The 17,419-nt window shown below is 46.5% G+C and overlaps 1 protein-coding gene across 6 annotated transcripts; it reads left to right on the top strand.

Moving 5' to 3' along the window:
- The first annotated feature begins 12 nt into the window (after positions 1-12).
- HSCB (HscB mitochondrial iron-sulfur cluster cochaperone) lies at positions 13-15,446 on the top strand. 6 transcript variants are annotated; one of them, XR_010155921.1, is made up of 6 exons: positions 13-248; positions 1,798-1,894; positions 2,531-2,625; positions 3,782-3,926; positions 9,160-9,207; positions 15,012-15,446. XR_010155921.1 is itself a non-coding variant. In XM_515052.8 (6 exons), the coding sequence occupies exons 1-6, from the start codon at positions 13-15 to the stop codon at positions 15,101-15,103; spliced, it is 708 nt and encodes a 235-aa protein (XP_515052.3). In that variant the 3' UTR covers positions 15,104-15,446. The 6 variants fall into 6 exon arrangements, 4 of the variants coding, with proteins under 4 accessions (XP_515052.3, XP_054531628.1, XP_009436350.2 ...); XM_515052.8 differs by having other exon boundaries at positions 2,531-2,620; XM_009438075.4 differs by having other exon boundaries at positions 98-297; positions 2,531-2,620.
- Positions 15,447-17,419: the final 1,973 nt, after the last annotated feature.

The following is a 17,419-nucleotide window of genomic DNA, read 5'->3' on the forward strand; positions in this document are numbered from 1 at the left end:
GCCGCCGGCCAGATGTGGCGGGGGAGAGCCGGGGCTTTGCTCCGGGTGTGGGGGTTTTGGCCGACAGGGGTTCCCAGAAGGAGACCGCTAAGCTGCGATGCTGCGTCGCAGGCGGGAAGCAATTATCCCCGCTGTTGGAACTGCGGCGGCCCATGGGGCCCCGGGCGGGACGACAGGTTCTTCTGCCCACAGTGCCGAGCGCTGCAGGCACCTGACCCCACTCGAGACTACTTCAGCCTTATGGACTGGTACGAGCGACGGTTTCGGGAAACGGGCCCGGGCGAGAGACACGTCGAGGTCTGGCCTGCGAGAGGGGAGAACGGATCTGGCTGGCGGAAGAGAAGGCGGGACTGATGGGGGGGCGGAGGTCTAGAGAGCAGGCGTGAGAGAAGTGTCTTGATTTCTCAGGAGGAAATTGAGAGGCGGGGACTGAGGGAAGCAACGTTGAGGTGTGGAGAAGGGAGACGAACGGGACTGGAGGGGCGGGCGCTGAAGTTAGAGGAAATAGGGGGGCCGAGGCTAGAGGGGAGGGAGATTTGAGGGGCGGTACCTACGGGAAAGGGAAGGAGAAGTCGAGGGGCGGAACTTGAGGAAAGGGTACTTGAGGGGCAGGGCCTGGGAGACTGGAAGACTTGAATGAATAGGGTCAGAAAGGTTTAAAGTTGGGTTGATGTATTTAAGAAAGGACTGCAGAAGTGTGATCCGAGATTAGGGAGTAAAGCATGAAAAGCTTAATATTGTGGGCGAGGCCTGAGGGAAAAGTGAGAATTGGAGGGAGAGGGTCCAATAAATGGTTTTTCCCCCGAGACTGAGGATTTTGGAGAGACGGGGCAGTGTGGATAGAGCTGAACTGGTAAGGAAATAGGACAGACTCTGGGAGTAGAATGTGAAAGGGGCTGAATTAAAATAAACCGGGAGAGACAGGGATGAAGGGACCTGGGCCGTGGAAAAGATAGTGTGGTATTAAAGAAAACATGATTCAGTCACACTTGTTCAAGCACCAGAAAGACTTTCTTCAAGACCATCTTGTAGAGGGGCCACTGCAATAGGGTCTTGCAGTTGGGGAGAGAGATTGGTCTCAACTCCAAAAAGGGCATGGGCAGAAGGAAATTTGTAGCCAAGGAGCAGAGTAAACGGGATTCTGGCTAAACCGACCTAACGGGATTCTTGCTGAAGACAGGCCAGGCTGCTCAGACACCACCTGGGGGATAGTAGAGGATGAAGAATCTGATCAGAGATCTAGGATGATCAAAAATATGAGGATCGAGGATTCTAGCTAAACTGACTTGGCAAGACTATTTGCCAAAACTGTATTTTACAAGAAAGCATACATCTGGGCCTAGGAGAAGGTTCAGAAATCTGACTAAAGTTTGGCCAGGCAAAGAATCTTTGTCTGTGTAATTTAGGAATGTCCCTTTTCCTTAACTATGGGATCTTCCCCACCAGTCACTGAACATGTATGAGGGGCTACAGTAACGCTGATCTTTAAGTTCCTCAGGCATCCCCATCTTGCTCCCACCTCGAGGTCCTTGCTCTTGCAATTCTACCTGGACGTCTCTTTCCTCTGATCTTTGATTACTCATCATCATTCAGGTTTCAGCTCAGTGTCATCTCTTTGTCCACTACATCTGCTACACTCTCTGACTCTGTTCTGTGTCCCTTCATAGGACTTACCACTTTTTGAAATTATCTGTTTATATGTTATTGCATCTTCCCCATAAGAGCAAGAACCAGGCTCATGGTAGACAAACCTTTAAATATTTGTTGTATAAATTTAATCTCCCAATTTCCTTCCAGCAACCGTTCCTTCAGAGTTGATACAGCGAAGCTCCAGCACAGGTACCAGCAACTGCAGCGTCTTGTCCACCCAGATTTCTTCAGCCAGAGGTCTCAGGTAGCTTATTGGCCAACCCCAATAATCCCCAAATATGTGTGCACACTGGGTGGCAGTAGCCTTGTGGTTATGTGATTATCAGGGACCTAGCTGGAAAATCAGCTGTGTCTGCCCCATGGCAGTCTGACCCCAGCCTGTCAGACCCAGAGCTCCCATTCACTCACAGCTTTTGTCTGACTTCCCAGATAACTTAAAACCTATCAGCCGAATATAAAGACACCTCATCCCACACCAGCTCTACTTAACCACTTCCTTAGGTGCCTGCCCATTAGAATATTATAAAACTTTGTGGGCCTGGCACAGTGACTCATGCCTGTAATCCCAACACTTTGGGAGGCCGAGGCAGGCAGATCACTTGAAGTCGGGAGTTCGAGACCAGCCTGGCCAACAGGGTGAAACCCTGTCTCTACTAAAAATATAAAAATTAGCCCAGTGCAGTGACACATGCTTGTAGTCCCAGCTTCTTGGGAGGCTAAGGCAGGAGGATCACTTGAACGTGGGAGGTGGAGGTTGCAGTGAGCTGAGTTCGCGCCACTGCACACTCCAGCCTGGATGACTCAACGTCAAAACAAAAACAAAAACAAAAAAACTTTGTGATTTGGATGGTAATAGTACTATCTTCATCTCCACTAACAGACTGAAAAGGACTTCTCAGAGAAGCATTCGACCCTGGTGAATGATGCCTATAAGACCCTCCTGGCCCCCCTGAGCAGAGGACTGTACCTTGTAAGGTGATTTCCCAACACTTCTGTGTATCACGTCCTGATGCCCATTATGGCGTAGGACAGCCGCGTCCCCTTTATTCAGCAGAAGAGTGCTTGAGGTCAGGCATGGTGGCTCACACCTGTAATCCCAGCACTTTCAGAGGCTGAGGTGGTCAGATCACTTCAGCCCAGGAGTTCAAGACCATCCTGGGCAACATGATGACACCCCATTTCTACAAAAAATACAAAAATTAGCTGGGCATGATGGCATACACCTGTAGTCCCAGCTACTCTGGAAGCTGAAGCAGGAGGATCACTTGAGCCTGAGAGGTCAAGGCTGCAGTGAGCTGTGATTGTACTACTGCACCCTCTCAAAAAAAAAAAAAAAAAAAGTCCAGGGACCCAATAGTATTTAGCCTCAGAGCACAAGTATAATTTTCTCTGTGAATATTACTTGCCTCAACTGCATTTTTTAAATCGTGATTTTCTAGCTTTTTTCTGTGAATTTCAAGGATTTGATGATGGTAGCTTTTAGTTAAGAGTCATTTTCTGTTTTGTTTTTTTTTCCTCTCCAGAGTATCTTAAGAGGCCAGGCATGGTGGCTCACGCCTGTAATCCCAGCACTTTGGGAGGCCGAGGCGGGTGGATCATGAGGTCAGGAGTTCAAGACCAGCCTGGTCAAGATGGTGAAACCCCGCCTCTACCAAAAATACAAAAAAATTAGCCGGGCATGGTGGCGGGTGCCTGTAATCCCAGCTACTCGGGAGGCTGAGGCAGAGAATTGCTTCCCCAGGAGGCAGAGGTTGCAGTGAGCTGAGATCACACCACTGCACTCCAGCCTGGGCGACAGAGTGAGACTTCATCTCAAAAAAAAAAAAGTATCTTACAATCTAGAAAATTTTATAATTGAATAGAATCTTTACAAACATCTAGTTCAACCTCTGAGTGGAGGAATGACTACCCCAAGATCACACCAAGGTCACATAGTTTTGGGTAGCATGAGTGGAAATCCCATTCCAGCATTTCTGTTTCAGTCCAAGCTTTTGATACCCCTTAGTCTTTCATTATCGGGACAGTTGCAGTTTTCTCTATTAGTGGTACTATTTCCTAACGGATGAGTAGGATTTACATTACTCTGCCCATAGCTTCTTCAACTTATTTTTCTTGCTTTCTACCCCAATAGCTAAAGCTCCATGGAATAGAGATTCCTGAAAGGACAGATTATGAAATGGACAGGCAATTCCTCATGGAAATAATGGAAACCAATGAAAAACTCGCAGAAGCTGAAAGTGAAGCTGCCATGAAAGAGATTGAATCCATTGTCAAAGGTGAAAGATAAAATAGCACTGAATGTATTTCATTGCTGTTATGAACACTTGTCCAAGGATTAGTGAAAAATGAACGTAGAGTATATAATGGCCCGGGTGCAGTGGCTCACGCCTATAATCCCAGCACTTTGGGAGGCCAAGGCGAGTGGATCACCTGAGGTCAGGAGTTCAAGATCAGCCTGGCCAACATGGTGAAACCCTGTCTCTACTGAAAATACAAAAATTAGCCGGGCGTGGTGGCGGGTGCCTGTAGTCCCAGGTACTCGGGAGGCTGAGGCAGGAGAATGGCGTGAACCCGAGAGGCAGAGATTGCAGTGAGTGGAGATCAGGCCACTGCACTCCAGCCTGGGCGACAGAGCAAGACTCCATCTCAAAAAAAAAAAAAAAGAAAAGAAAAAAGAAGGTTATTTATTTTAAGGAATTAGCTCACGTAATTGTGGGAGCTGACACATCTAAAATCTATAGGGTAGGGCTGGGCGCAGTGGCTCATGCCTGTAATCCCAGCATTTTGGGAGGCCGAGGAGGGCAGATCACTTGAGTCCAGGAGTTCGAGACCAGCCTGGGCAACATGGCGAAACCCCATCTCTAAAAAAAATACAAAAAAATCAGCCAAGCGTAGGCCAGGTGTGGTGGCTCACACCTGTAATCCCAGCACTTTGGGAGGCCAAGGCGGGTGGATCACCTGAGGTTGGGAGTTCGAGACCAGCCAGGCCAACATGGAGAAACCCCGTCTCTACCTAAAATACAAAATTAGCCAGGCATGGTGGTGCATGCCTGTAATCCCAACTACTCGGGAAGCTGAAGCAGGAGAATCGCTTGAGCTTGGGAGGCTGAGCTTGCAGTGAGCCGAGATCGTGCCACTGCATTACAGCCTGGGCGACAGAGCGAGACTCCGTCTCAAAAAAAAAAAAAATCAGCCAAGCGTGGAGGTGCGCACTTGTGGTCCCAGCTATTCGGGAGGATGAGGTGGGAGAATCATCTGAGCCCGGGAGGCAGAGGTTGCAGTGAGCTGAGATCACACCACTGTACTCCAGCCTGAGTGACAGAGTGAGACCCTGTCACAAAAAAAAAAATAAAATCTATAGGGGTAGATAAGCAGGCTGAAAGTCCAGGCAGGATTTCTATGTTACAGTCTTGATACAGAATTCCTTCCCAGAAAACCTGTTTTTGCACTTAATGCCTCTACTTGATTGGATGAGGCCCACCCACATTATGTAGAGTAACATGTGTTACTTAAAGTCAACTGATTATAAATGTTAATCACATCTACGAATACTTTCACAGGATCATCTAAACTAGTTGGTTTTTGTTTTTTTTTGAGACATGGTCTCACTCTGTCACCCAGGCTGGAGCGCAGTGGTGCAATCACAGCTCACTGCAGCCTTGACCCATGGGCTCAAACAATCCTCTCACCTTAGCCTCTTGGATAGCTGGGACTACAGGCATGTATCACCATGCCTGGCTAATTTTTTCTGTCTTTTATACAGATGGGGTTTCGCCATGTTGCCCAGGCTGGCTTCAAACTCCTAGGTTCAAAGCAATCCACCTGCCTCAGTCTCCCAAAGTGCTGGGATTACAGGTGTGACTCAATGTGCCTGGCATAGATTAGTGTTTGATCAAACAACTGGGCACCATAGCCTAGCCAAGTTGACACATGAAATTAACCATTCCACATAGAAAAGATTCCAAGGTTCTCTGTTAGACTATATTTAGTTACGTACTTTCACAAATATTTGTAGTGTACCTACAAATATCAAGCACTGTGCATGACACTGAGGATACAGCACGGAACAAGAAAGACTGTGCCTTCTTGGAGTTTATATATGTTAACTGTACCCAAAATGGAATTCCCAAGTGTCTCCCCTCCCCACCTTTCCCCCCAAAAAAAATCTGTTCCTCTTAGGCTGGGCGCAGTGGCTCACGCCTGTAATCCCAGCACTTTGGGAGGCTGAGGCAGGCAGATCACGAGGTCAGGAGATCAAGACTACCCTGGGTAACATGATGAAACCCTGTCTCTACTAAAAATATAAAAAATTAGCCGGGCGTGTTAGCACGCGCCTGTAGTCCCAGCTACTTGGGAGGCTGAGGCGGGAGAATCGCTTGAACCCGGGAGGCAGAGGTTGCAGTGAGCCGAGATTGTGCCACTGCACTCCAGCCTGGGTGACAGAGCGAGACTCCGAATAAAAAATAATAATAATCTGTTCCTCTTCCAGTGTTCCCTAAGAGAGTGACACCACTTGCACAAGTGTAAATTCTGAGGAGGCCTTAACAACCTTCTTCTTCCTTATGCCCATAGTCAATCTATTACATCTGAAAGAGCTGACTTAAATTTGCCTCAAATTCATCCACCCATCTCTACTTTCACTGCCACCAGCCTTTTCCAAGCTACCATTCACTCTCACCTGGACAACTGCAGTAGCTTTTCACTGGTCTGTCTGTACCTTCAGGCCCCATCTAACAAATCCCTTCACTGTCACTGGAATCTTTTTGAAACCCAAGTGTTTTTTTTTGTTTTTTTTTTTTTTTTGAGACAGAGTCTTGCTCTGTTGCCCAGGCTGGAGTGCACTGGCATGATCTCGGCTCACTGCAACCTCCGCCTCCCAGGTTCCAGCTATTCTCCTGCCTCTGCCTCCCAAGTAGCTGGGACTACAGGTGCGTGCCACCATGCTTGGCTAATTTTTCTATTTTTTTTAAGTAGTGACAGGGTTTTACTATGTTGCCCAGGCTGGTCTCAAACTCCTGACCTCAGGTGATCCATCCATCTCAGCCTCCCAAAGTGCTGGGATTACAGGTGTGAGCCACCAAGCCCGGCCAAAACCCAAATCTAATCACTACTCTTGGCCTTATTTCAGTTGACCAGGTGTGATGGCTTACGCCTATAATCCAAGCACTTTGGGAGGCTGAAGTGGAAGGATCACTTGAGCCCAGGAGTTCAAGACTAGCCTAGTCAACATAGCAAGACCCCCATCTCCATTAAAAATTTAAAAATTAACCAGATGTGGTGGCGCATGCCTGTAGTCCCAGCTACTCGAGAGGCTGAAGCAGAAGGATCACTTGAGCCCAGGAGGTGGAGACTGCAGTGAACCGTGTTTGCACCATTGCACTCCAGTTTCAGCAACAGAGCAAAAACACGTCTCAAAGAAAAAAAAAACAAAAAACTTTTAAGTGGCTTCTCACTGCTCTAAAACTCTTTAGCATCCCTTACAGGGCCCGGATGCCGTGGCCTCTGCTTCTCTCTGTTTTGCCTTCTCCACTCCAGCCACAATGACCACTTCCAGTTCCTCATCTATACTGGGCACCCTCCTACCCTAGGGCCTGTTGCTTCTGCCTGAAACCCTCCTCTCCTCCGCCCCATTTAAGTTAACCCCTCCTTCTTCAGATCTGAAGGCAATCATCACTTCCTCAGAGAAGCCTTTTTTAAGCTATCTATTAGTAATGGCTATTTCTTTTGTAGGACTAATCACAGTTATAACTTTACTGTTCTATGTGACATTAATTGATCAATATCAGCCTCCCTCATTAGACTGGAAGTTCTGCAGGAGAAATCATGTCTACTTTTTGCTTCCCTCACATCCTCAGCTCACAGAAAAGTACTTATAGTTTAAAAGGAACTTGGTATTTACTAAATGAGCAAACAGTAATGAGAAAAGACGTTTAAAGCAGTAATATAGAATTTGTGGTGAGGGGACCGTCAGCTGGAGATATGTTGACAGCATTAGGGCTGGGTTGTAGGGATAAGAGAAACTCAGGAGTTGCAGTCAGTGGGCTCAGCTGCCCAATTTTAGACGGCAGGGCAGCATGAAGATCTGGAGTGAGGGCAGCGTGCTACTGACTTTGCGTGACCTTGAACAAATGACTTCATTCCTCTGAGCCTCAATTTCCTCATCTGTAAATGGAGATAATATTAGTACTGGTGGTTGTGGGGATCAAGTTAAATGAGATAAAGCATGTAAAAGCATGTATTCTAGGCCAGGTGTGGTGTCTTATGCCTATAATCCCATTACTTTGGGAGGCTGAGATGGGCAGATTACCTGAGGTCAGGAGTTCAAGACCACCCTGACCAACATGTCGAAACCCTGTCTCTACTAAACATACAAAATTGGCCGGGCATGGTGGCACACACCTATAATCCCAGCAACTTCAGAGGCTGAGGCAGGAGAATTGCTTGAACCCAGGAGGTGGAGGTTGCAGTGAGCCGAGATCGCACCATTGCACTACAGCCTGGGCAACAAGAGCGAAACTCCGTCTCAAAAAAAAAAAAAAACACTTATTCTAGCCTTATAGTAAACATTTGACTTTGAGCAGCTCACTGACCTTAATTTAGATTAATTCCTAAATTTTCTCCTGTAAGGTATCTGCTATGGCCCAGGTAAAATGAATGTTCAAGGGCATAGAGCTAGTTAATTTTAGGGTCAGGGCTTAAGAACCTCCAGGTTCCTAGTCTGTTGTTCTTTTGTGGACACCACACTGCTACCTGAGAGATGAGTTTCAAACACCGGACTGGGAGTCAAGTGACTTGGATTCTGTTCCCAGCTCTTCCACTCATCACCCATGGGACAATTCCCCCAATACCTGTCATTTCCTACCTTAGGGATATAATGTATTTGACAGTGCTTCGAAAGACGACACCATATAAATGACTGACACTATTTGTATCTGGAAAATGAGATTACTGGAAAATTCCTCATTTTCTAACAAGGAAACAAGAGAAATATGAGATAGCTGCTGCTTTATTTTGTTTGGCATCTTCTCTCTTATGACACAACATGATGTAAATGTTTTCATTTTCCTGAGAGGCTATACAGTTTGCAAGTGGTTGCCGGAAACACTCAGTAATGCTTTACTGATAGGTGTTCCCAGCATGTTAATGTTCTCCTTGCTGAAATGTCAAAGACCCAAACTGTTTCGTGGAGATAATCAAAGTATATCTTTGTCTTTTTTTTTTTTTTTTTTTTTTTTTTTACTGATTCTATAGCCATTTTATAAGCCTTGGTGATTGCTCCTTAGACCTTTCATGGTTGGAAAAACAGTGTTATTAGGGTCAACCAGAGTTGTGCTAAACAGCAGCTGCCATCATGGTACACACAGAGACAAAGGTTATGAAGCCTTACCCTTGAAAACAAACTTCCTCCTTTGTTGTGTTCAAACCAGCATGATTACAAAGTTTAAGTATTGTCTTCATATTATGAGTCTATTTCAGTGGAAAAATTAACAGAATGGTTTTCTTTTTCAGCTAAACAGAAAGAATTTACTGACAATCTGAGCAGTGCTTTTGAACAAGGTACTTTCTTTTCTTGACTTTCTTAAATATGGAAAGAAATTTCAAGCACTGAGGCATAGCCATTCATTCAATAACTAGCTATTATATACCTTCCTATGATAGCTATATAAGGAGATATGAAATACCTATGAGTCTACATTTCTGCCTTTAAAAAAATGCCTTTAAGAATCTACATTTCTGGCCGGGCACGGTGGCTAATACCTGTAATCCCAACAGTTTGGGAGGCCAAGGCGGGCGGATCACAAAGTCAGGAGATTGAGACCATCCTGGCTAACACGGTGAAACTCTGTCTCTACTAAAAATACAAAAATTAACTGGGTGTGGTGGCACAACGCGTGTAGTCCCAGCTACTTGGGAGGCTGAGGCAGGAGAATCGCTTGAACCAGGGAGGCGGAAGTTGGAGTGAGCTGAGATCGTGCCACTGCACGCCAGCCTGAGTGACAGAGTGAGACTCCATCTCAAAAAAAAAAAAAAAAGAATCAACATTTCTGCCTTTCTAGAGAAACAAACTATATCAAAAAAGTGATCCGGGAACAGTGACTCACGCCTGTTATCCCAACACTTTGGGAGGGTGAGGTGGGCAGATCACTTGAGGTTAGGGGTTTGAGACCAGCCTGGCCAACATGGTGAAACTCCAGCTCTACTAAAAATACAAAAATTAACTGAATGTGGTGGCATGTGCCTACAGTCCCAGCTACTCAAGAGGCTGAGGCCAGGAGAATTGCTTGAACCAGGGAGGCTGAGGTTGCAGTGAGCCAAGATCACGCCACTGCACTCCAGCCTGGGCAACAAAGCGAGACTCCCTCTCAAAACAAACAAACAAAAAAACCTGAAGGAGGAATGAAGCTATTCTCAGGCAAATAAAAATTGAGGGAATTTGGGCTGGGCGCGGTGGCTCACACTTGTAATCCCAACACTTTGGGAGGCCGAGGTGGGTGGATCAAGAGGTCAAGAGATCAAGACCATCCTGGCCAACATGGTGAAACCCCATCTCTACTAAAAATACAAAATTAGCCAGGCGCAGTGGCGCGCCTGTAATCCCAGCTACTCGGGAGGCTGAGGCAGGAGAATTGTTTGAACCTGGGAGGCGGAGGCTGCAGTAAGCCAAGATCACACCACTGCACTCCAGCCTGGTGACAGAGCAAGACTTTGTCTCAAAAAAAAAAAAAAAAAAAAAATTGGGCCGGGCGTGGTGATTGATGCCTGTAACCCCAGCACTTTGAGAGGCTGAGGCTGGCGGATCACGAGGTCAGGAGATCGAGAACATCCTGGCTAACACAGTGAAACCCTGTCTCTACTAAAAATACAAAAAATTAGCCGGGCCTGGTGGTGACCGTCTGTAGTCCCAGCTACTCCGGAGGCTGAGGCAGGAGAATGGCGTGAACCCGGGAGGTGGAGCTTGCAGTGAGCAGAGATCGTGCCACTGCACTCCAGCCTGTGCGACAGAGCGAGACTCCATCTCAAAAAAAAAAAAAATTTGTTGACAGGAGACCTGCCTTGTAAAAAAAAAGTTAAAAGAATTGATTGGCTAGGCGTGGTGGCTCACGCCTGTAATCCCCACATTTTGAGAGGCCAAGGTGGGCGGATCACAAGGTCAGGAGTTCGAGACCAGCCTGACAAACATGGTGGAACCCCATCTCTACTAAAAATACAAAAACTAGCCGGGCATGATGGCGCTCGCCTGTAATCCCAGCTACTCCGAAGGCTGAGGCAGGAGAATGGCTTGATCCCGGAAGTCGGAGGTTGCAGTGAGCCGAGATCACGCCAATGCACTCCAACCTGGGTGACAGAATGAGACGCCATCTCAAAAAAAAAAAATTATTTACAGTGGAGGAAATTTATATAGGTCAGAAACTTGGGTCTACATAACGAAAGGAAGACCATTGGAGAAAGGAATAAGTAAATGCAAAATTAAAACTTTTATTTTTTTAATTGATCTAACAAAGTGTTTTCAAAATAATAAAAGCAACAATAGACCGGGCGTCGTGGCTCACATCTGTAATCCCAGCACTTTGGGAGGCTGAGGCAGGCAGATCATTTGAGGTCCAGAGTTCGAGACCTGCCTGGCCAACATGGTAAAACCCCATCTCTACTAAAAATACAAAAAAATTAGGGTGGCATGGTGGCGGGCGCCTGTAATCCCAGCTACTCAGGAGGCTGAGGCAGGAAAATCGCTTGAACCTGGGAGACAGATGTTGCAGTGAGCTGAGATCGCACCATTGCACTCCAGCCTGGGCGACAAGAGAAAAACTCCAACTCAAAAAAAAAAGGATAGAAATTCTGACACCAGCCGGGCACGGTGGCTCACGCCTGTAATCCCAGCACTTTGGGAGGCCGAGGCGGGTGGATCACGAGGTCAGGAGATCGATACCATCCTGGCTAACACGGTGAAACCCTGTCTCTACTAAATATACAAAAAATCAGCCAGGCGTGGTGGCGGGCACCTGTAGTCCCAGCTACTCAGGAGGCTGAGGCAGGAGAATGGCGTGAACCTGGGAGGTGGAGCTTGCAGTGAGTGGAGATCACCTCACTGCACTCCGGCCTGGGTGACACAGCGAGACTCCATCTCAAAAAAAAAAATTCTGACACAGGGCCGGGCGCGGTGGCTCACGCCTGTAATCCTAGCACTTTGGGAGGCCGAGGTTGGCAGATCACAAGGTCAAGAGTTCTAGACCAGCCTGGCCAACATGGTGAAACCCCGTCTCTGAAAAATTAGCTGGGTGTGGTGGCAGATGCCTGTAATCCCAGCTACTCAGGAGGCTGAGGCAGGAGAATCGCTTGAAACTGGAAGGTGGAGTTTGCAGTGAGCCGAGATCGTGTCACTGCACTCCTGACTGGGCAACAAGAGCGAAACTCCGTCTCAAAAAAAAAAAGAAAAGAAATTCTGACACAGGCTCCAACATGGATGAACCTTGAGGACATTGTACTATGTGAAATGTCAGTCACAAAAGGACAAATACTATATAATTCTACTTATATGAGGTACCTGTGGTAGTCAGATTCATAGAGAAAGTGGAATGGTGGTTGTGGGGGGATAGAGTCAGGAAGAGGAAAATAGAGAGTTATTTCATAAGTAGAGAGCTTCAGTTTTGCAACATGAAAAGAGTTCTGTGGAAGGCCAGGTGCGGTGGCTCCCACCTGTAATCCCAGCACTTTGAGAGACTGAGGCAGACAGATCATCTCAGGGCAGGAATTTGAGACCAGCCTGACCAACATGGTGAAACCCCGTCTTTACTGAAAATACAAATATTAGCCAGGTGTGATGATGCATGCCTGTAATCCCAGCTACTTGGGAGTCTGAGGCACAAGAATCACTTGAACCCGGGAGGTGGAGGCTGCAGTGAGCCGAGATCATGCCACTGCATTCCAGCCTGGGCAACAAAGCAAGACTCTATCTCAAAAAAAAAAAAAAGTTATGTGGATGGATGGTGGTGATGCTTGCCCAACAATGTGAATGTACTTAATGTCATTGAACTGTACACTCAGAAATGCCTAACATGATGAATTTTATGTCATGTGTTACCATCTTAATTTTTTTTTTTTTTTTTTGAGACTGAGTTTTGCTCTTTCGCCCAGGCTAGAGTACTGTGGCATGATCTCAGCTCACTGCAACCTCAGCCTTTCGGTTTCAAGTGATTCTCCTGCCTCAGCCTCCCAAGTAGCTGCGATTACAGGAGCCTGCCACCACACCCAGCTAATTTTTGTATTTTTAGTATAGATGGGATTTCACCACGTTGGCCAGGCTGGTCTTGAACTCCTGACCTCATGATCCGCCCACCTCGGCCTCCCAAAGTGCTGGGATTACAGGCGTGAGCCACCGCGCCTGGCCCTAAAATTTTTTGAATACAAAAAAGATGTTAAATAGGCCGGGCACGGTGGCTCACGCCTGTAATCCCAGCACTTTGGGAGGCCGAGGTGGGCGGATCACGAGGTCAGGAGATCGAGACCATCCTGGCTAACACGGTGAAACCCCGTCTCTACTAAAAATACAAAAAATTAGCCGGGCGAGGTGGCGGGCGCCTGTAGTCCCAGCTACTCAGGAAGCTGAGGCAGGAGAATGGCGTGAACCGGGGAGGCGGAGCTTGCAGTGAGCCAAGATTGCGCCACTCCACTCCGGCCTGGGTGACAGAGCAAGACTCCATCTCAAAAAAAAAAAATGTTAAATAAATTAAATTGAGAAATGAAACACGACCAAGGCCTTCCAAGTCCCTGGTTGACATTTTGCCATTACATCTCCCTCCCACAGTAACCACTCCTGAATTTTGTGTTACTCATTCCCTTGCTTTTCTTGATAGTTTTAACCGTATATGTACATAATAGTATATTATTTAGTCTCACATATTTTTCTTTATATAAACAATACATATCCTGTGACTTTTTTGCTTAATATTTTATTTTTGGAGTCATCTGGAATGATGCAAGTGGTTATAACATATCTTCATTTTAGCACTCTTCACATTGTGTTTTACTTATCTAAGTCAGGGTTTCTCAACCTTGGCACTACGGATATTGTAAGCCAGATAATTCTTCGTTTGGGGGAGCTGTCCTGAGTACTATAAGATGATTAGCAGCATCCCTGGCCTGTATCCACCAGATGTCAGTACTACCTCCCAGCTGTGACAACCAAAAATATCTCCAGACATTGCCAGATGTCCCCATGGGGGCAAAATCATCCCCATTTGAAAATCACTGGTCTGGCCAGGCATGGTGGCTCACACCTATAATCCCAGCACTTTGGGAGTCCAAGGCAGGTGGATCACTTGAGATCAGGAGTTTGAGAGCAGCCATGGCCAACATGGTGAAACCCTGCTTCTACTAAAAATGCAAAAATTGGCCAGGCATGGTGGCACACACCCTGTAGTACCAGCTACTCTGGAGACTGAGGCATGAGTATTGGTTGAACCCGGGAGGTGGAGGTTGCAGTGAGCTGAGATCACGCCACTGTACTCCAGCCTGGGCAACAGAGTGAGGCTCCATCTCACAAAAAAAAAAAAAAAAAAAAAGGAAAATCACCAGTCTAAAGGTGTCTTTCTTGGGAACTATAAGCCCCTGGAGGGTATCTCTGTGCCTCAGCACCTGAACTGTAAGCCCCCTGAAGGCAGCTCTATGCCTCAGCACCTGGCATAGAGGAAGCATTCAGTGCTTTCATATCCTCAGTATACCACCACATGTTAGGGAGAAATTTTTAAAACACAACCACCCACGCTTTTTTTTCTTTTAAAGAGACGGTCTCACCCTGTCGCCCAGGTTGAAGTACAGTGGCACAGTCATAGCTCAGTGCAACCTCAAACTCCTGGGCTCAAGGGATCCTCCCACCTCAGCCTCCCGAGTGGCCAGGACTACAGGCATGTGCCACCATGCCTGGCTAATTTTTTATTTTATTTTTTATTTTTTATTTTTGGTAGAGACAGGGTCTTGCTTTGTTGCCCAGGCTGGTCTTCAATTCCTGGGCTCAAGCCATCCTCCCACCTCAGCCTCCCAAAATGCTGGGATAGCAGGTATGAGCTCCTGCATCTAGCTTCCACCACCCATTTATTACTTGGGACTGTCCTGAAGAGAATCAACTTCTCTAATTTATGTGAATCCTGTACACATGCTCTTACACAACTCCCGCCCCATTTGGTTTATCCCTGTGTCTCCTTAACAATCCAGATGTTCTCCCTCTTAGTTGCTCAGTCTTACTGAGGAATTGATAAGCCCTCCGGACCCCAGGGCTCCACTTATATATGGCTGCCCTTGTCATCAGAGTTGGTTTTATTCTTGCTTGAAATGAAGCCTGACTTCAGTGTCTCTGTCTATTTCAGGTGACTTTGAAGAAGCCAAGGAAATTTTGACAAAGATGAGATACTTTTCAAATATAGAAGAAAAGATCAAGTTAAAGAAGATTCCCCTTTAATTGTGGATAGTTTAAAGTTTAAAAAATAAAGTTCTTGCTGGGCACAGTGGCTCACACCTGTAATCCCAGCACTTTGGGAGGCTGAGGCGGGTGGATGACAAGGTCAGGAGTTCAAGACCAGCTTGGCCAACATAGTGAAACCCCGTCTCTGCTGAAAATACAAAAATTAGCCGGGCATGGTGGCGCATGCCTGTAATCCCAGCTACTCGGTAGGCCGAGGCAGGAGAATCACTTAAACCCGTGAGGTGGAGGTTGCAGTGAGCAGAGATCACGCAACTGCACTCCAGCTTGGGCAACAGTGAGACTTAATCTTGAAAAATAAATAAATGAAAAAATTATTGTATATTTCTTTTCTGGCTTCTGTTAATTGGGAATAGATAAGCTTTAACCGTTTATATCATCTTAATTAAGCCTATGGCTCAAGCATTAGTGGATGGCAAAGTTTGTCATGTGGGAAGAAACACAGCCTAGTCAGAGCTTGGGTGGTCAGTTCTTCATCTGATACTTGATACAACATGACCCCAGTGTAGGCTAATGGTTGAAGAGGTGGAGATGGGGCCAATTTGAGGCCCTACAAAGAGGAATCCAAAAAGTTTTCTGCAAAGGGCCTGGTAGTGAATATGTTCAACTTTGTGGACTATATCAAGGGTCCCCAACCTGTTAGGAACTGGACCCCACAGCACGAGGTGAGTGGCAAGTGAGCGAGCAACAAGCATTACCGCCTGAGCTCCGTTTCCTGTCAGATCCGCTATGGCCTTAGATTCTCAAAGGAACATGAACCCTATTGTGAACTGCACATGTGAGGGTTCTAAGTTGCATGCTCCTTGTGAGAATCTAATGCCTGATGATCTGAAGTGGAATAGTTTCATCCCAAAACCATCCTCCGGCACCGTCCCCATCCATGGAAAAACAGTCTTCCATGAAACCACTTCCTGGTGCCAAAAAGGCTGGGGACTGCTGGACTATGTGGTCTCTGTTGTAACTGCTGTTCTGCCATTGTGACACAAAATCAGCATAGACAATATGAAAACAAATGGACAGGGCTGTGTGCCAGTCAAACTTTACAAAACAGGTGATGAGCCAGATTTGGCCATGGCTCTGCCAACCTCTGCCCAAGAGCCACAACTTTCTAATGGCATGATCCTCCTCCCTAAGATAGGTAGTCCCCTTTGGTACTGTGGCCTTGGGGCATTCTGTTTGCTAACAAGCAAGGCTGCCTAAGGGTCTCTTTGGTCTAAATTTCAAATTGTAGATAATATTATAAAGAATTAATCTGGTATTAGGCCAGGCGTGGTGGCTCATGCCTGTAATCCCTGCACTTTGGGAGGCCGAGGCGGATAGATTACCTGAGGTCAGGAGTTCGAGACCAGCCTGGCCAACATGATGAAACCCTGTCCCTACTGAAAATACAAAAAATTAGCTGGGCATGGTCGTGCGCGCCTGTAATCCCAGCTACTCAGGAGGCTGAGGCAGGAGAATCGCTTGAACCCGGGAGGCGGAGGTTGCAGGGAGCCGAGATTGCACCACTGCACTCCAGCCTGGGCAACAAGAGCAAAAAACTCCATCTTAAAAAAAAAAAAAAAAAAAAGAATTAATCTGGTATTAAGCACTAACCACATTTTCTGCTCCATCTTAGTGGAGTGGAGCAGTTGTGTTACTCTCTGGACAGTTGATGCACTTGTCACTATTTCCATGCTCTTCTAATTCAGCCCAGTGCATCTCTACTTCCCCTTCTGTATCTTTGGAAATTCAGTTTAAGTTATTGATCCCTTTCCAGAAAAACAAACAAAAAAACACTTAAAAAGTCTCTGGATCAGGGAAAATTTGAATAGCAAACAGAAAATTCTGATTTAAAAATTCCAGCAAGGCCGGGCGCAGTGGCTCATGCCTGTAATCCCAGCACTTTGGAAGACCGAGGCAGGCGGATCACCTGAGGTTGGGAGTTCAAGACCAGCCTGACCAGCATGGAAAAACCCCGTCTCTACTAAAAATAAAAATAAAAAAAATTAGCCAGGTGTGGTGGTGCATGCCTGTAATCCCAGCTACTTGGGAGGCTGAGGCAGGAGAATCGATTGAACCCGGGAGGTGGAGGTTGCAGTCAGCTGAGATCGTACCACTGCACTCCAGCCTAGGCGACAGAGCAAGACTCTGTCTCAAAAATAAAAATAAAAATAAAAATAAAAAAATTCCAAGAAACAACATTTTAACTCTGGAGATAATTGCCTGTTTATAATTGGAAAAAAGACAGGGAGTCTGAACCAAAGTTTAAATACTACTCCAAGAACTTGAAACTGTAGCTCCTTTGCAGTTTCTTTT

This window comes from Pan troglodytes, chromosome 23 (assembly GCF_028858775.2).
Source record: "Pan troglodytes isolate AG18354 chromosome 23, NHGRI_mPanTro3-v2.0_pri, whole genome shotgun sequence".
NCBI classification, from domain to species: Eukaryota; Metazoa; Chordata; class Mammalia; order Primates; family Hominidae; genus Pan; species Pan troglodytes.